The sequence below is a fragment of the Equus caballus genome, chromosome 18 (genome assembly GCF_041296265.1).
Source record: "Equus caballus isolate H_3958 breed thoroughbred chromosome 18, TB-T2T, whole genome shotgun sequence".
NCBI lineage: Eukaryota > Metazoa > Chordata > Mammalia > Perissodactyla > Equidae > Equus > Equus caballus.
Window position 1 is genome coordinate 43,110,982 of NC_091701.1, and position 20,386 is coordinate 43,131,367.

General features: G+C 39.2%; 1 protein-coding gene across 1 annotated transcript in view; it reads right to left on the minus strand.

Moving 5' to 3' along the window:
• The window catches only part of DPP4 (dipeptidyl peptidase 4), an 86,805-nt gene that overhangs the window by 15,067 nt on the left and 51,352 nt on the right, over positions 1-20,386 (minus strand). Inside the window, exons 10-21 of the mRNA XM_023623018.2 lie at positions 17,629-17,764; positions 15,525-15,569; positions 13,322-13,429; positions 12,998-13,065; positions 11,976-12,029; positions 11,469-11,590; positions 9,662-9,709; positions 9,319-9,417; positions 6,950-7,019; positions 4,300-4,494; positions 1,701-1,755; positions 1,025-1,124 (exon numbers count right to left, since the gene is read on the minus strand). Coding sequence (XP_023478786.1) covers positions 1,025-1,124; positions 1,701-1,755; positions 4,300-4,494; positions 6,950-7,019; positions 9,319-9,417; positions 9,662-9,709; positions 11,469-11,590; positions 11,976-12,029; positions 12,998-13,065; positions 13,322-13,429; positions 15,525-15,569; positions 17,629-17,764 — 1,100 coding nt within the window. The remainder of the gene's footprint in view (positions 1-1,024; positions 1,125-1,700; positions 1,756-4,299; positions 4,495-6,949; positions 7,020-9,318; positions 9,418-9,661; positions 9,710-11,468; positions 11,591-11,975; positions 12,030-12,997; positions 13,066-13,321; positions 13,430-15,524; positions 15,570-17,628; positions 17,765-20,386) is intronic.

Consider the following 20,386-nt stretch of genomic DNA (forward strand, 5'->3'; position numbering starts at 1 on the left):
TTGGTCCATTTAATGAATTTCTTTTCTTATCATTACATGTTTCTAAACTCACAAAGATTGTTTCTGTTATTTTATTGACCACCAGAGGTCTCCAAAAACAAGCCATCAGACAGAACAATTACTATCAAGCAGAAAAGTATTATATGAAAACAAATCCATTGTGTGAGGATCAAATCCTAACTATGCTTTCCAGTTTTTTTTTAACAGAAAGATAGAGATGTACTTCCTCCATTGGCTTCTCTTGACTTGGAGAGGCCTTAAAAAATGGTTTCCCACAGGACTGGTACTACCATATATTAGGACATAAAATATTTAATGAGCATATTCATTATCAATGAATTATCTTTAAATTACATAAAGGGCTTGAGATGGGGTCAGAAGAGGCACAAGAAAAGAAGTCATCTCCTCACCACCTCTGACTCTTCTCCCTACCTAGAGTTCCACTGCACACTCCCACGCACTTGGGAATTACAGTCTTACCTGTGTCTGATGCCTTAGGGAATAGTATTTTCTCAGTGATGAAGAGATATTCTAAAGTGGCTTTCACCAACTTAAAGACAGCAGAAAAATAACCCTCAGGAATTTCTCTGTCCCTACTCTCTTCTTTCTACCCAAAGCCCTACTTATGTTTGGCTGAAGGGAAAGAGAAACATTCTTCTCTTACTCTGGTAAGTATGTGAAGCCCCAAACTCATATTAGAATAAAGATAAGGAAGGTTTTATCTGAAGAAATGCAGCATTGGGGATGTTTTGAAATTTGGCAAACAGAATTTGTTGATAAGATTTGAGAAGAAATTTGGCAAACAGAATTTGTTTATAACTAAATGTGTAGATAACATATAATACCATCTAGCCTTTCACAATAGCAGAATAAGTGAGATCTTTTCATTATAGGCATCCATAAAGTACCTCTAAAGTGAATCATCTTGTTCACTGTAGAACCACTGAAACTCAAAAAGGAATGGTTTTGCCATTGAAATTTTAAGGTCGACCGTATCTCTTCATACCTGCTAGCAATTACGTACCATAGTACTCCCACCGTGACACAGGTGCCACGGCTATGCCACACTTGAACACGCCACTTCCTGCTCCCAGGACCATTGAGGTTACGTACCCTCCATATGACTAAGGAATGAAGAAAACAGTTATTTTTGTGGAGGTAAAGGAATTAAGGACATATGGTAAGCGAGTCGCAGTTTCCACATTTCTCACATCTTTATATACTATGCCTCTTTAGAGATAGAAAGCATGGTAGAAGAGGCTTAAATTGGTCTTAATTGGATAGTATCTAAAGAATACAATTCCAGAGCCCTGGACCCTTTTCTTGGTAGATGTAGGGGGAAAAGCATCAAAAATTTGCTGGGTAGTACCAATTAAATTTTTTAAAAAACAATAAACACTAAATCTTTACTGACTTTCTGACGCATGGGGACAAGTCTCTCTCCTTCCCTCTCTCCCTCTTTCTCTCCTTTCCTCTTTTTCTCCCTTCTTCACCTCCCTCCCTCATCATAATAAACAAAAGCCTGGCTAGTAGGGACTCATTGCCCAGAGATCTAAGACATTTTATTTGGACCTTCTTAGCTTAAAATGATAGACGTGATTTTCATCTTCAAACATTTACATACGAAAGATAAATTATCCTGCTTTGGGTTATATTCACTAAGAAATACATACAGATTCATCAGCCAAACAACTACTCACCCATCCCCAAATTGCAACCCGTTTGTCGTCCACAAATCCCATTTTTAAAAATTGTCTAAAATACATGGACAAAGTTAAAGAATTAGTATTGCACTGCATATAGAAAAGTAAGATAACTGCCCAAATGTGAAACTCTGCCATTTTTTCTCTATTTCATTCTATTAGAAACTATGATTAATTAAAGCAAGTAAATAAACACTCGAGATAAATGTCTATCATTTTTAACTTAAGAGCCAGATAAACAAGGTTTATTTTTGTTGGAGTCCATAAACAAGGTTTATTTTTGTTGGAGTCCATAAAAATTGTGTGTGTGTGTGTGTGTCTGTGTGTGTGTGTGTATGATTCACAGAAAACAAATCCTGGCAGTTTTTTTCACAGCTTTATATAAAAATTTGCAGCCCAGATGCACTTTTCTTTACATAATTGAATTTAAATCTCTCCAGATGTTTTTCAGTTTGAGAGTGGCTGCCCCTGCAATGGAGATATATAGGGGCAGAGAACATCTGGGTAGGGCTCAGAAGTGTCTTTGGGCCCCCTACCTGAGAACTTAAACACCATTCTCTAAATAAATCCCTTTTTATGCTGGGTGTTGATTAGTTAGCTCAGCATCATTAAATAAGAAGCAGATTTTCCTTGATGGATTAAGCAGTCTTTTTGCCACCAAATTGCTTTCGGTATTGTAATCCAAGGAAAGAAATGAAAAAAATGTTTTATGCACCTATTTCTTAATCTTAGCCTTACATCAAAAGACCATTTGTTCACTTTAAAAAAAATCTAGCAAATGAGACTCTTAACTTTGTAGTATTGAGGGGCGTGTGGGGGACCCTTGCATTGACCCATATGTGACTTTGAGAATTTTTCTGTTTTCAGTTGATGATATATGTCTTATGTGGCCCTGAGTTAAGCAATGTTAGAAAAAATTAAAGGTAAGTAGCTTTCAGCTCATTATCTTCTCCATGTAAACTTTTAAAACTCAGAACACTTATGTACAGAAATGTGCACCAAATCATGAGTGTACAAGTTGATAAACTTTTACAAAGTGAACATACCCTTGAACCAAGATATAGTGCGTTACTATCACCCAGAAGTCTCCAGGTCATTTCTCCCTTTGCAAAAGGGAAAAATGAAATGTTTGCCTTTTATTGGATCCCATAAAAATTTCACCTAAATTTGTGCCTGGTTTTGAACTTTCTATAAATGGGGTCATGCAGGTTGTACACTTTGTGCCTGGCTTCTTTCACTCAACCGTCTATGAGCTTTGTCTATGTTGTTGTGGATAGTTCTTTTTGGTTGCTGAAATAGTGTTCCATTGTATAAATATACTACATCTCATTAATTTTTTAACTGGAGTTGTGCATTGTGGATACTCAATTCTGTAATTTTAGGACTGGCATTGATCACATTTGAGAGGCCCTGGAAACTATGCCGTCTCTCACAGAGGACCAAGGTGGATAAATAAAAATTTATTTTTAAAATATCACAGCTTCACTCTTGAACTAATTTGTCCTCTCTCTAATCTAAACCTCTCTTTCTTAGTTTTAAATAAAACAGCTAATCATTAACTTTGATATAAGAGACTCAGGAGTACTTTATAAATTGTCTGTTTCTTTTCTTCTCTTTGGTTGTTGTTTTTCTTAAAGGCATTTTCCTCCATCCATAATCATTCATGACTTTTCCGCATTTCCTAGTTTATGATTTCACAACATTATTTTAAGTCACCTACTTACTATGTTTCCCCAGACATCCATGTAGTTGATTATAGAAACTCAAAGATTACATTTCCCATTTACTAGTTGAATGCAATTGAGTCTAAGAGTTGGAGTGAGGCCTGGATTCAAATCGTGACTTCCCTTGACAAGTTACCTAACCTAAGAGCCTCCACTTCTTTACCTAAAATGTGAGGTATGAACACCCACCTCCCAAGCTTGCTGTGCAGCTTCAATGACAATGCAGGTAAAACATTTCCCATGCTGCATGAGCATTACGGGGTAACTATCATTCATGAGTAAAATCTCTCTTAAGCCAGATCACATCTATTTATAGTCCCATAACAGCAGAGCACAAGAGTGAGATGTGATTCATACTTAATGGAGCCCTTATTATTATGAGCAATGAGGATTGTGCTCCAGTTTTCCCAAAACAGAAGAGTAACCCTCATAGACTGTAGAAGCCACTCCTAGGACTTCATAGCCGTCACCCTCCTAAATGTAAATGTACACTGAACTCCTCTACTTATCCTTCACTTTCGGGATGGTTGGCTTGTTTAGTTAGATGTTTACTCAGGGGTGCATGTATCCCTCAGTTTGTCCATATGTTTGATGAATTTTGAGTCTCTCTTCCTAGAAGATGGTAGCACATATGTCAACTCCCTTTCTAGAGTCACATACAGAGAGGAATTTAGGAAATATTTTTGTGTATACAAATCTATGACAAGATACATTTTATCAAAACATGATATCTTTACTAAAAATCCACCCCAAGAATGAAAGATTGCAAATTCATCCCAACACTCTTTAAATTCTTCACACTTTACAACTTTAAAATACTAATTGAAGGGGAAAGATCAGATGACCCTTGAATTTACCTCCTAGTCACTCACCTGGCTGCTTCAATTTGATCTTCAACTTCAAATGTTCCCAGTCTTCTGTTGATTGCGTGCATGATCTTATCTCCTTGGTAACCACTTCCTCTGCCATCAAAGCTAGCTACTATAATGTTTTCTGTGCTTGCAAGGTAAGTAGCCCAGTTGAGTCTGAAGACAGCATCTGCTTTTTGACTACAGGGGCCTCCATATCTGGGGAAAATCCCAAATTGTTAGCCTTTGTGGTTTTCCTGAATCAAATGAGGAGTGCTTGCATTTCTATTCCCTGTGGACAAGAAGTGTACATCTTTCCTGTTCATGAGCCTGAAATCGTGCCAGCCACCAGGGTGTCCACAATAGGTCCTCTAAAACTTGGCAACATGACTAAAATGGCTGGGGTTGCCTTCAAAGATGCCTATCAGTTTTATCTTTGAAGATTGTTATCAAACACAGACTTCACAGACCAACATCTTCAAAGTTATATATATCTTGGAAATCAAAGAAATAAATTCTCTAAGAGTTGGGATAGGGGAGTTGTGTTACGAAAACATAATGAGGATGACAATAAATGCAGCTTTGAATATATCTTTCCATCTCAGCTTAAAAACACACTCCCAGACTACAGGTGTATTTCCTACAGGTCAGAACTTCCTTAAGGACTTTGATTGCTATATAATATGCATTACATTTCCCCCAGTACCTAGCACAGTGATGTATACTAAGTCTCTACAAGTCTTTGTGGAATGGGCCAAAGTATGAATGAATGTTATTCCTTAAAACTTCAAAGGAGAAAGAAATAGACTACATTGGAAAATGGGTATGTTGTTCGGCATTTTATTTATCAACAAGTTTAACTTCCTTATATCTGCAGTCTTAATAGACTACAACCTACCCCCCACCCAGCTGTATGCACAATCTCCATTAAGCCCTCTCATTTCTGTTCATTAATCAGGAGAAGCTCCCTATGGCTCATTGCGTCTCATTTAAATATGTCATCTTTGCACTATCCTTGCTCCTGGACCCAGACCCTCTCAGTAACTCTTCTGGCCCCAGCCTCTCTCTCTTACTCATTTGCTCACTGTCCCCTCCACAGGATTGGACAAGTCCCGCTTGCACACATTTGCTAACATTTTCCTCCATCTCCTTAGGGAGAACAGTCAAAAGAACTTTAGTTTTAAACAAAATATTGTATTACTTTAATTTTAAACTAAGTATTGTAACATTCTTACTTTAAAAAGAAGAATGCATTCAAGCATTTCTTGGGCAAGTAAACATTTTTTAACAACATGTGAAATGCCTTGGTCTTTTCAATGATTTAAAATTTGGTAGAGTTTCAGCTCCTCTTAATATTAGTTATAGATCAAGTTACCTAACCCCCAAGAGTAACATTATTTTTAAAAATAGAAAACAAAGATTTAGACAGCTAAGCCCATGAAGAAGAAAATAAATGAAAAGAAATGGGAACTAAATTTACGGTTTTTTTTTTAACTTTCCTAATGAAGGGGAGTTTTAACCATTACTTACTGGGGAGTTAAAGAAGATAAAAATATCGCTCTTTTCTAAAGGGCTCTTTTTTAGTATCGGGCTAAAGCCTAAAGCAATTTAGAGTCAGTATCGTCAAAGTTAGGCTTAAGGAAAATCAAATAGTACATGCGAAAGTTTAAAATATCTTTTTCTTTGAGCTTTTTTGTTCTGTTTACATGGAACTGGGAATATAGTGGAGCAAGGCTGTGTCTGATGCTAATATCTATACCCTTCCTTTTTTTTTGCTAGTTGCAACGGAAAAGTAACGCCCCTGAGTTTCAGTTTTCTTTTCTATATAATTGGCCTAATAGAACTCACATCGGTTTCTGTATGAATGAAATAAGGCAAATTGCCTGGCATGCAGCATGCACCCAGCTCACTTGTTGGTTTCTTTTGTTTTATTTTTAATAAAGGAAACGAGCAAGCCAGGAGAGGAAGAGCGGCATTGTGGCATTATGCATGAGGTCAGGGCAATTTTAGAAAGGTTAAAGTAAAATGTATTCCTAATAATTTTATTTTACAAAAATATTTTACAAAGATGCCATATTGAGAATTTATATGAGTTCACATTTGCTGCTCAAAGACTTGTGATTTCAGAATTTTCTCTAAGACTGAAGAAGACTAGATGAAAATGAATAGTTTCCTATATCATATCTTCTCTTCACCAAAAAGGGGAATGGAGCATACCAGGCAGTGACAGTTCAGGAACTAAAGGAGGAGAAACTTGATGTCTAATGAATCAAAGGCAACCAACGGGAGATGGTTGGGTGAGTCTAGGCATAAGGAAATGTGAAGATTGTTAATATGCGTCTCTTGCTTGTTAAAATGTCCACAAAGTAAGGATGAAAAATGGGGACTTGAGAATGCCTTTGGAATTTCCTTGCAGTTCAGGGAAATCAATCAAAACAAAATCCATATGCCACTATGATGGAGGAAGAGTGTCTACCTTCTCCATTAGAAAGATGGAAGAAAACATAGGTTTGGGCTTGTGATTGCAAAATGGAAGGAGGAAATTGTAAAACTGCTTCACAATGATTCAAGAAGAGACAAAGGAGGCATTTGGCTCTATTTTTCAGTAAGCTACACTGAGCAAAAAATGTACCACAGTTAACTTCTAAATTGTCCCCTCCTCTTGAATACTTACACTTCTATTAGTAGAGGATATTTCTTGGATTTATCAAAATGAGGAGGCAAGATCATCTGATACCAAAATTCTAAACAAACAGAAAGATTCATTAGTGAATTAACAACGATTATTAGCACGTTATTTCGGTTTCTTACTGTCAGTGATAAGTCATATCTAGTTTAGCAATTTGTTAAATTAGAAGAGAAAAAGAAAATGAACTGCTTAGATTTAGCATGTTTTTAAGATATAAAAACATTCTCTTTAAGGTTAAAATACTAGTTAAGGTTAAAACAATAAAGTTGTTTCTAATGTATCTATTAAATACATTGGTGCCTTGTGAAATAAAAGTGCATCTTAGAATTGCTAATGTTTTGTTTTTATGATTCTGTTCTTTGGCATCTGATCTACTTATCTAGTTTGTTTATGGCTTATGTTCTAAGTTTTCCTCCAAAATGTTTTCCTCTTCTTGAATTTCCTAGATGTTTAGGATTTTTAGTTGGCCCCAACTCTATTTTAAAATTCTGATTTAATAACATTTTTGTAATTCTTATCGCCATCCCAGACCGCAGAGCTGAGTTCCCATTTTCAGCTCTGTTTCACAGAATGAAATCAGGTTTACATGGAGCAAACTGTTGTGTATATTCTGTATGATCTTCTGCAGATCTGTTTAATTCTCTGTGCTTGATTTAACATCAGTTTAATAAAATATTTCCCTCAATAATAAATCAGTATCCTTTGCTCCCAAATTCAGGATGACGAATTAGACTAATAAATCTAAAAAGAAATAAAAAAGGAGAGTTGTTCCATATTTTAATAAGATTATTTCCAGCTTAAGTAGATTTAACCTTTAGGGGAAAAAAATCCTTATCTCTAGAGATTCTTCTTCTTTACATTTACCTTTTTTGGTTTTTTTGTTGCAATTATTTTAGTTGAAGAAAAAAGAAAGATCTAGGAGTAAATCTTTATATAGATAAGATTTCTCTTCAATTTGTATTTTGCTGATTATTATATGCCTTCTGATTAAATGTGCTTATAAGAACAAAAATTTAAGTCTCTATTATATTTCAATAGAATGTCAAACTATCAGTTGATCATGATGTTTTTGACGAATATGCCAAACCCACCATTTGATCTCTCCTTTGTTTGAATCAACACTAGTTGATTAGAAGTGTTTTAGTTCCCCCTTTTTGAAAATGCAGTGTTTTCTCCGGGGGGATTCTTTCTGATTCCCAGGCCTAACCTCCTCTGCTTCCTGCTCCCTGCCTCCCCCTCAGACTCTCCTTTCCTGGAGTTGGGAATGCATCACCACCTCCCAGCTAGCCCCTTCCCCTCTGCCAGCTCCAAGCAACACTCCCTATCAGGTTATTCATCCAATCATGTGGCTTCTCTGACTCCAAAACCTTCAGGGGCTCCCCACCGTGTACCAACTAAAATAGAATGTCACATCTCAGTATTCAATGCCTTCTGCCCCAGGCAGTCCAGTCAGCTCACCAGAACTTTAAGTCCTTGTCACTCAAGCCTGATTCAAAGGCCAGCAGCACTGGCATCACCTAAGAGCTAATTACAAACGTGGAATGCTGGACCCACCCTGACCTGCTGAATCAGACTGCAAGTTAGCAAGTTCCCCGGGGACTCATGCACATTCAGTTTGAGTAGCACTGCCCTAAGCTGTTCCTCAGAAGCATCCTACACTTTCCAGTGTCTTCCTGCCATTTAAAACTAGATGAGTTGAGTCTTTTCTATTATCCTATATTAAAAAGAAAATCTAAAGTAAATCAGTCCTGATGGGTTCTCCCTTCACTATGAGTCGTTAGCCCTTAATGGAAAAAAACAAACAAAAATGACAAGATTTCCTATTCGAAAAACCCCATTCTCCTTAGTGGTCCCTGAATATCCATGATCAGGCCACTTGGCCAGGGACTAGGTTAACTATGTGGGGGCAGGAAACTTAGGAAAAATGCAAGATTTGTCTGCTGAGACTGAAATCTCAACATTTTATAGCCAACTCTAATTTTTTTATATAACTATCTCAGATATTTTTGATCTCTTCGGGTTGAAGGTAAAATATATCAGGATATCATTAAGTTAAACACACAATTCATACTTAATAGTAAAATAGAGTTACTAATGGGATGAAACTAAACTAACAATAGTGCATTTTCTCCAAATACCTTTCCTCTTAAAAAAATAAATTTTACATAGAATGGTACTGTATTTTAAGACAAAAGAATGTAAAGCTAGTAGTTCTTGTGACAGAACATTTCATGGAAAAATAATTAGATTTTATATAATATAAAATGCATATTTTCTGATCAAATTATCATATTTAGTTCTATTTTTACTGGTATTTCCATGAAAAGTTCTGGTCCAAGAGAAATTGAACTTACTTGTTTCATTCAGAATAATGAAGTCCAGTGTTTTTGAGGGCATCTGGACATCCTGTAGCGTTTTATCCAAAGCTGAATTGTCTTCCAGGACTCTCAGTTCTAAACAAATACACAATGCAGCAGTAATTCCTTACAATGTGAACAATCTGCATTATGCAGAGCAATAATGAACAAGCAGGCAATTCACCGATGGGACTACACATCAGGTTATAAGCCCTGTGTTCTAGTCATTGTTAAAGACACCCGAAAGGCAAAGAAAATCACATTATGCCAAATACATCTTGGTCCTATTCATGCACACGCTTTCCTGAAAAGGCAACAAAGGGAGAAATATGAGAAATACCTTGATCATTCCTGCTGCTGTGCAGAGTATAGAGTGGCAGACCAGGGCCTGTTAGTGTAATCAGAGGAAAATATATTTCAGACGAGTTTTATGTTTTAAAAGAAGATAGCATACTTTTAAATAATAACATTTATTATCATTTAACTTTGATAGAATTTTGATACATTTAACTTTGATAGAATAAATATCATAGTGGAGAAGGGGCTTAATAAGTGTCAGCTGTTTTTTCTTTTCCTTAAAGGGCAATTTGAGTGTAGGAAGTATTACTGGAAAGGCACAGGGCCCAGTACAATGAAGCAGGAAATGAACTTGGTCCTGCTGAGTGCTTTGGGGCACGTTATCATCCCTGCGCCCAATTTCCTCATCTGTGAACTAAGCCCTGGGGACCTTCTGAGAGCGCCTATCCTTCCCTGCTCTAAATCCAGGATCCAGCGAGGACCACACCAGCCCTCAGGCCCTGCCCATCTTAGGGCGGAGCTCTGGGGCTAGCCTCACCTGGTGGAAGGGGGGTTCACCTCCCGCTGCCCCCACCCCACCGAGTCTTGGAGCCAGGAAACACATCTGCACAGCGCCCGACTTGGATAAGCGATTCCTTTCTGGCATGCAAAAGTGTTTTTCTCACACGCTCATATCTTCACTATTTATCCCAACTGTGGTAGTTGCAGAGTGGAAGGTAACGTATAGAAAGCTATTTTGTGAGCTCTTTGATTTTGATGTACTTGCATAATAACATTAATTTTTACACTTGATCAGAACCATAGTGAAGGCATTATACAGATCCAGGTTTGAATCTTGGCTTACCTGCTGTGTGACTCAAGACAACATATCTATGCTTCAATGTCCTCACACATAAAATGAAGATAATAATATTTACTGTATAGAATTTTCTTAAGGATCAAACAAGATCACGAATATAAAACTTTTAGCACAGTGCCTAGTATAAAACACATGCCCAAGAAACAGTGACTGAAGACAGCCATAGTAAAGAACCATAAAGAGAATTATAATAGTAAAGAAAATATACTAGTAAAGAAAGACTCAGATAACTAGTTCGGAGACTTTTTTTGGCAATGAACGTTCTTTTCAGAATATCTAGATTCTTTCATTTTGAGAAGTAATCCAGCACAGTGCTTAACAGAGGGCTTGGGAAGCTGAGGCCTGTGTTTGAATCCTGTTGGGCCTCTTGTTAGCTGTGTGACCTGTGGAAGTCACTTTGCCTCTCCTGGTCCAGATTTCTTCACTTACAATAAAGAAAACAATAATAACAATAGCAACAGAAGACAGAGCAGTGAGCAGGCTGCATGGCAGACACCACCCACATACATTTTCTCATCCAAAGGGACAAGTGCATAAAATAATTTAAAAACTCACAATATGTGCATATCAAAGTATAAAGTGCCTCTGTTATACATAAGCTTGGGTCGGGGGCGGGAGGGGGCCGTGAGTGTGTGTTTTCAGTTGAAAGAAAGGCAGGCAAGTCTCCTGGTTAGAAGGGGAAGGAAAGGTGGTTAACTCACCTCTTAAATGTGAGTGGAGAGAAGGGGACTCATATGATTTCAAGGACTCCTCCATTTCAAAAGGAGAGAATGGAACAGGGCAGAAAGAATATTTCCCAAACTGGCGACAGAAAGGGAGATTTCAGAGATGGGGAGAGTGAGCCAGGAGGGTGGTAAGAAGGTTGTCCAGAGAGAGGAGGCGAGTGGCAGGGGAGGGAAGCCTGCAAGCTGAGGGGATGGCGGGAGCTACTTCAGACGCTGTGAGAGCCCCGCTGCCCTCCTTCCAGCTCCCCTAGTCAGTTCACACTTACCCGAACATCTCAGTTGATAGTACTTCGCCTCTTCACTAAATGATACAGAATAGTACTGACACCTTTCTGGCTTCAGCTCACAACTAAGGCATGTCACTTTTGTGGAGTCATTAAGTTGGATTCTGTAAAACCAATGATGGAAGTTAAGTGCTTGACGAAAGGATCAATGAATGGAAGGAACTGAATAATGCCATATTCTAGTTTTAAAGATATGGGAATGCCAAAGCAATCCTCAAAAACTTTTTTAAAAATGTGAAATAAATACATGAATTAATTCATAATACTTCAAACTTCCTATTGTTTGGAAATATCACAAAACACCTAATAAAGTCATTCTCTTTTGTTGACAAGCAGATTGATTTATAAAGGAATAAAAGCACTCGATAGCAATACCAGTTAATATATTAGTTAGAACAAAGCAAAAAAAAAAAAGGAAAAGAAAAGAGAGCCGCAGGACCTGTTCATCAGCTAAAACAGCTCAATTCAATAATTTAATAGAGCTCTTACTTATAAAGATTTCTTCCTCCTGGCATTCCTTTATATTCATTACTAATGTAGTATCTGGGAAAAAACAAAATGAAATATATATTAATTACATTTTTAAGATAAGTCAAGTACATGCCATTTAACTCAAACACCAGCATTAGTGCTCAGACAAGTGCCTGTGCGTTACTGCTTGCCCTTCTCTTATCACTGCTCCCCTGCCCCCTGGCCCCTAGAAGCCATTTTTCTGCATCATCTCTGAATAGGACATTCTTTTTTTTTTTTTTTTTTTTTTAATTTAACAGACTAAACTATCTGAATCCAAGGGATTTCCCCCTTATTTAAAGAGACAAGTAAAAACTCAAAAGTCTTTTGTAAGAAAAATATGACGGGACAACTAGCCTGAAATTGAGACCCCTTTTATCTACACTGTTTTCCATATTTTCTGTTTTATAACACAAACTACTCAATAGCAGGAGCCCCATCCTCCGGAGAGTGGCAGAGCCACTTCTAAAGAGGATCTTCAAAACCTGCTTTGGGCAGTGGCAAAATTCCTCTGTGGTGAGATCAATAAAGAATTATAAAAATATCTAAGATTCTAATGAAAAATAACACTTGCTTTCCAACCAACTTGTGCATGGTAGTTGACAGCCTCTGCAAAGCTTTCTATTTTCCAGAGGGTAGGGCAGAGACACGGACAGATAAGACAGCCTCTCCACGCCTTCCAAAAATTCAGTGCCAGTTGAAATTTAACAAAATGCTCCCGAGTGCTAGAACGGTGTTCCAGGACGTTTAGGAAAAAGAGGCTGCAGCTCCTCTAATGCAGAGCAGGTGAGAGGAAGAGGTAGCGCTGCTTGGTGGCGTGGTATCAAGTCTGCTGAGCATCTGTGAAATCATTAAGCCTTCCGTATGTTAAAAAGAAAAAAGTACTGAACACAGTCCAAATAGACTAGTCTTCATTTGTAGGAGATTTTTCCCTATTTCTGGGCAAAGAGGGTGTGATTTGATGAGTATGTTAACATCCTGTCAATTATTAGAATACTCACAGGTAATCACTGGTAAGAGCTTCTATCCCAATGACTTCCCAGGCTCCTGTGGTAATAAATGTGCAACCCTGGTGGGGTTTTTGAAAAAGAGCTTTATTAGACTCTCTAAAAAGTGGAGGAGGATTAAATCATTTATATCAGGAATTCAGATCATCTCTGGTCTTCTTGGGTCTCCCTACCCCATCCTACCCGACTCCAGATACCACAGGGGAATCTGAATTAGTCTGATTATTTGTACGCATTGATCGACTTCACCAAATGATTTCCACTTCAAGTTAGTTTCATGAAAAGGAGCTCAATCTGAAATAAATTAAGAATACTCACTGTCTTATCTACTTGGAAATGACAAATGTGTCTGTAGCCTGCTTCATTGCTGATGATCTTGTAAAAGCTGTTCCCGTCAGAGGTAAAATGAGGTTCTGCAGGCCTAAACTAGAAAATAATGGAAAACAAAAAACGCAGTACAGCACAAGTCTCATCTTAGTACCAAGGTTAGTTTTAGAAAGTCCTTCCAACACCTATGCTCAAAACTCAGGCTTCGTTTACTTGCCAAATGAAACCAGTGTCTCAAAAGAAAATTCTCCTTCTAGAAAGTGCAGACAAGATCTAACTCCCAGGGAATGTTTTGTGCAGAGCAAATGAGAGAATGCACAGAAAGAGGCTGACACAGGACACTCAACACATAGCAGTGGATATTGGTATCCTCGGGCATCTCCTCTCTGTGGAGGATAACTCCATGACTGCTGGCTCTAAGTGAGCAAAAATTAGCATTAGCCTTTCAGTTTTAAGAAGTAAATTTCCTCAGGGTCTCAAACGTGCTTTCTTCAGTCTGCTATTATTTTTGAATGTTTCAGATTAGAGGTGACTTGTAATTTGAGGGGGTTTTTTTCCCCTTTTTTTTTTACACACATTTCTTTTTGAAAGTCAGACTTAGAAAGTTTTTAACCATTTCTGGACAAGATCCTATAAGGAAGGTCTGTCGCATATTTCAGATGGAAACATTCATATACTTATTTTTATTATAAGCCTTTTAATTTTGCTAAATAGGATCAACAATTTACCAAAAAAAAAATACTTATATGGAAATATAGAACAAAATTTCCATTTTTTACGGTTCCATAAAAGATAGTTCTCAGAACATAATGTAGTTTAAGCAGAAGAGTGTCTATACCAGCCTGAAAGGAATATGTCGCTTTACGACTTCGATTCCCTTCCTCCGTTTGAGAGCAGGTAGGAGATGGTCTTTTAAAACTGTTGGTTCACTTCAACCTCGATGTTTCCTTTCTCATCAGCTCCCATTTTGGGAAGGAAGAAAAATGCTTCCCTCTTCTATTTAGTGATTCAAAGCGAATTCATTTATGGAGTAAGCTGAGGCGTGCAGTACACTTGGTGTTCTCATTACAGAGCTCTGAAACACATTCCCCTCTCTAGACCTGTGTTCACAGCCTTATCTTTTTAATACATTTCCCTGTTTCCCCTGGATGGAGTTGTGCCTAGTAGAAATGTGTGAAAAGTGGCATCTGTCTGGTTAAATACAGAGAGGAAAAAACATATTTTTTTCAAAGAGTCGTGAGGAAGTGTAGCATGTCTCTTGCCATGGAGGAAACCACTTTTCATGTTGGCAAACCTCTCCCCTCTGCCCAATCAATGCCTGAAGGAAAGGACGTGTGAATGCTATCGGAGCTCTATGCCCAGCTGGAAAGGGTCGTGTTCCTGGTCCAGGGGACCTCACCTCTATGCCCCAAGAGATGTGAAGTCTTTATATTTTTGTGTCACTTTGTTTCTCTCTTAAAAGGGGCTTAAGAGAAGTGGTCATAAAAATTAGGCAGGATTCATTCTTCATCGTCCACACAATGTGCCACCTTGGCTGGAGTGCCTTCCTCAACTTGTTCTGTTCCATGGTCTTGTAGCAAAGTAGTTGGTGATTCTGCTCTAGGCATAGCACAGCATGAGTGCGAAGCATGAGAAGTCTCTGAGGGTCACCGTGCTTTCTTGGATAAAGCTCTGCATCAAGGGGTCTAGTAAAGTGTGAACCCGCATAAGCATGATTTCCTCCAAAGAGAGGTGCATAGCAGGTGTGATGTATATGCCGCTGGGTTGCTGCTGGATGTAGTCACATCTCCTGACGCATTTGTGCAGGCTGTGGATGGAACCCGTGTTTTCTGCCTCTAAGCACATTAACTTCAAATATGAGGTCAATGAGCACATTCTGCATCTTGGCTGCCTTTCAGCAATATTTGCTTTTTAACTTACCGGGAGCTACAATTCTCCTACAGTATGTGTTTTGTTTTGTCTGCTCTTCTCTTGATTTTTCATTTGTCTTCTTTCTTTTTCCAAGTGAGTATGATAAATATGCTCTATAAAAAGATATCTCTACAGGGGGCATTTAAATATTTTGAGAAATAGGTCACCTAATATCTCTGTTAATAACAAATAACGTAGGGCCCTTGCTTGGTATATCTACATACTGAATAACTTTGAAAATCTATCTATATTACAAAAAAACCCATAACTCTTTAACACTTACTCTTCCAACCCAGCCAGTAGTACTCATTTCAATGTGTTGCCGTGCCTAGGGAGGGAAAAATACAGACAGGTGTTTCAAAGAAAAGTGAGATGATGAATTCTATTCTTCAGCCACAATTTGTGGTAATATAAGCAAAATTGTACTTAAAACAATTGAAAGCTATCTCCATTCACGTATTTGTGTTTATGGTGGCATTTTTTATGTAATTACATTAGATCATTTACCTCTCTTGCCTAGAGCTCTGCCCTGGGTCTACGGAAGTTCCCCTGGCCTTTTCAGTTCAATAGGTACAGAACTGAAGATAATGATGTTATCTTTCCTCTATTCCCACCAGCTTGCTCTTACTCCTTCCCTCTTCTCCTGGTTAGTGGTACCAATTCACCCAAGCCAGAGACCTAGCCTTCTCACAGGGACACCCCTCAGTCCCCGTCATCCAGTTCTTTGGCTTCTCTTGTCCTTCTCCACCACTGCTGCCTTAGGTCATGTCCTATCAGGCTTCCTTGGTCCATTGCCCTGATCTCCTGGATGGAGACCCAGCTGCTGTTCTCTCCTTCCTGCTCTCCGTCCTGCTCAATCCCTAGCTGACCTCATTTGGCAACATACAGTTCTATCTTATCATGATCCTCTCCTATTTAGAACCTTGAAGGAGCTCCCCATGTCTTACAAGATAAGTTCAAACTCCTCAGAATGGCAGCTGAGCCTTAGCCGACATCTCTAACCTCAGTTCTCAGCATTGTGCCTCTCCCCTAATGCTTAGTCCTAGGTACCCCCAGACCCTGCATGGTCCAAGCTATTCACACTGGATGTCTTTGCACAGCCTCTGCTCATAGGGTCCCTATGCTTTTGTCTGCCCAGCACACGGCACCTTATCCCTGACTGTCCTATGTCTCTCCCATGTCGGCTCCCATCCTACTGTGTGTGCCCCCAGTCCGGTCGATCATCTTCTTTTGCCCTTCTCTCTATACCTAACTTATACCATTTTAGGGCACAATATCCTGATATGAGGATGATTTAATTGGCAGGAAGCAGAGAGTTTGGATTTTTAAATTTGGATTATGGCTGTTATGTGACCTAATCAAGCTCGTTAACCTTACTGAGCCTCACACTCCACAGTGTCTGACTACTGTGAATGTTCAAGAAATGGTAACTATTATTATTGATTTGCATAATGGTATTCCCTACTAGAGCATAAACATTTTGGGGACAAGCATGCTGTGTAATTCATTTTTTTTTTTTTTTTAATATCGAGAGCTATGCATACAACTTGGGACATAATAGGTATTCAATGTTTCCTGCATAAATGAATGAGTGACTCAAGATACAGGTTGCCCAAGCTTTCTGAAGCGAGAACACGCCCTGTGCTCAACCAGGATGGGAGCAGGGAGGGGAGGTATGTAGGCACAAGGCCCATTACCAGAAAAAGCTTGTAGAGTGTCCTTGACAAATGGCAGCAAATGTCCTCCAGCCTACCCCTCCTGAGATTGCTGGCTCCCAAAGGGGCTTGCATTCTGATCCAACAGCTTAGCTGGACCTTGTGGTCTCTTGGCTGGAACCCCTCCAACATCTCAAAGCTGGATTAACACCGGCCTTTGCCTCAGTGTTGCTACCCTCTCAGCCTAGTAGCTATCCATTTACATCCTAAAGCTTTTTAAAGCTTAGAGATAGTCACAGGATGGTAATGGATTTGTGGCCTCTTGATATGTGTTTTGTTTCACCTGTACTCAGCTGGTCATTCCTCACTCCCTGTATTTCTCTATTGAAACACACTTCATTGAACTTGCAGGCTGTGGCCCTCTTGGACTTTTTGAATTTTGACATCAAATTCTGTCTTCTGGGTTTCCAATCACCCACCCCCTTCCCAAGTGATAATATCCATAACTAAAATAGTATGACTCGTGAGCGATGGCGAAATAGAAGTACCACCAGATATCAGATTATCTAAAAGTTAGTCAAGACTTACCCACTGCCTCAGGGTCAGACAGAATCAGAAAGAAGAGACACTCTAGCTTTATTTCTGGATTCCCAGCCATTCACTCTCTCTGTTTCCATACAGCCCTCAGATCACATGCAGCTTTAGAAGCAGAGCATCCCCATTCCACCTTACCACTAAGCAAGTCCATCTTCCGGTGGAGTTATCATAGTCACAAATATCCATGATCGAATAGTTTTGAATCCTCCGGAGCCACTGCAAAGAAATCCTTTCTGTGGTTACCCATGTCACGTCACACAGGTAGTGATCCCTGGAAGGAAGGTAGGAAGGAAAGTAAGTAGAAAGGAAAGAGAGAGAGAGAATAAGTATTTCCAGACCTTGGTACAAACAGACATTTTACTCAATGAAATCAATCTTAATGGGAATACAATTTTAAATGGTTGAAACCACTTATACCATAATATGTCACCTTTTCTTAATGCTTAAAATGTAATTTAATTTTGAACGGAAATTAAAATGTATCTCACAGGAAAAACAGCAGCTAACATCATACAGTGCCTTACCAAATGGGATGCACACCATGGCTCAAGATTTTTCAAGTCCTCCACTTGGACTTGGTGGTGCCAGGGAGTCAAGAGTGACCTTTTCCTACTTATTTTCTGCTGTCTTGATGGAACATTACAATGAGGCCAGGGACACTGGCTGGGATTTGAATATTTTCTGGTAATTTGATGTGTTTCTCTAGAAAATTCTTCCTATTGGGGTGAAACTACAGCTGACCCTTTTCTCAACTTCACTTTCAAAGAGGAAAAAAATTGACTCACATCTCTACAAACTTTGAAAATCAAATAATTATATTGTAAAAAAACTTTTCTCAAGAGTCAAAACATGAACAAAGTGAAGATATTAAGGAATCTTTTTGCATTTTAACACAAATTTATACAAATAGAGATATCTCTAGCAGTGCGTCCTGCTCCAACATACCTTTAAACATTTTTGGAAGCACATTTTGATTTATTGTGAAATGCATGGAATTCATAATTTACTTTAGCACTAGCCTCCCTAAATATTTGCTCTGGATAGTTTATTTTATTTGGCTGTCCCCACCCTCCAGTGATTGATTTTGTATGACTATTCTTAATTAATCACTTCTTTCCATTGTCTGATCAAAGCCTTGTTTCCTTTTGTCAGAAGGATTCAAAGAAATCTTTTCTTTCCCCTTTTCCCATCTGGCCCTATGACCACATCTGTTCTCCCACAAATGCTCTAAAAATGCTCCCTTGCTCTTTCCTTCACAGGCTTACCATCCCCTCCTCTTGTCACTTTGCTCTCCTTGCTTGACTGCAAGCTCTCTGTGGCAGGGACACAGGGTAGCCCCAGGGCTCAGCAGACTACCTGGCGCACAACAGGCAATCCCTAAAATTCTGTAGAATGCAGTGCTGAAGACAGGGAAAAATCCTGTCCTGTCCTTTGTGGCCTAAAGAGCTCTGTCTTTCCTCAGAATTCAGGGATCACTTCCTGTCTCCACTCCCTTCACAGACATTAAATCAAACAACAAACAGTTATTGAGCACTTGGGGTGGATCAGGTGCTGGATGAAGCACTTTAAACCTGTCACTACTTCCCTCTCCCCCTTCTACTGCTGGGGCCACTTACCGTGTTAATGCACCAGGGGTACCTGGGCCTCCAGGTTGTCCCCGCTGCAGGTAGCAGGTACTGAAAGAAGACCAAACCCCCTCACCCAGCAGCAAAGCACCACATTGGCACAAATAGGGACTCCTCTCCATTTCACGCCTTTCCCTTGCTTATTAAGAACCTATACACTGGGGCTGGCCCCGTGGCCGAGGGTTAAGTTCGCACGCTCTGCTGCAGGCAGCCCAGTGTTTCGTTGGTTCGAATCCTGGGCGTGGACATGGCACTGCTCATCAAACCACGCTGAGGTGGCGTCCCACATGCCACAACTGGAAGGACCCACAGCGAAGAATATACAACTATGTATTGGGGGGCTTTGGGGAGAAAAAGGAAAAAAAATAAAATCTTTAAAAAAAAAAAAGAACCTATGCACTACCTAGTCTGCATGGTTGGTGTCCCATAAACACGCTATGAGGTCTCCTAGCTGCCCCACTTTGTTCAACCTGTCCTTCGGTCTGACAAGACTGCCATGCTTCAACTTCTTTAGGTTTTACTCAACAACCTCCTGTCCATGATGCTTTCTTGGAAACCCTCTCCTTCTACACCACTATCACCAGCTTTATGGTGCTTGTCACCAACTGCGCAGCTGCAGGGTCTGAGAGTGTGACTACTTTTTTGCTTGCCCAGGAGCAAGGGTGCCTCAGCTCATCTAACTCTTCTGCGTTGTACCCAGTGCACAACATTAAATGAGAAAATGGAAAGGCAAATAAATCTTATTGAGGATAGGAAATAAAAACTTGCAAAGGAAATGGAAGAATGAAACACAAGATAGAAAATAAAATTTTTTGAAATTAATTTTCTAGACCAGGGGTCAGAAAACTTTCTCAGTAAAGGATCAGACAGTAAATATTTTAAATTTGGCAGGCCACGTGCTGTCTGTCACAATGACTCCACTCTGCCTTTGCAGCACAAAAGCAGCCAGAGACAATATGTAAGGAGAGTGTGGCTGGGTACCAATGAAATGCTGAGATTTTAAGTTCATATAATTTTCACATGTCATGAAGTATTAATTTTCCTTTGATTTTTCTTCCCAACCGCTTAAAAATGTAAAAACCATTCTTACTTGCAGGACCATACAAAAACGGGCGGGGGGCTGGATTTGGTCTTGGGCCCTGGTGTGCTAACCCCTGTTCTATACCAGTAGTTCTTAGTGTTCTAGGTCAAAAACCCTTTGTATATCTGATGAAAATCATTTACCTTTCCACACACATTTTCCAAGGGTTCCATGGATATCGATTAGG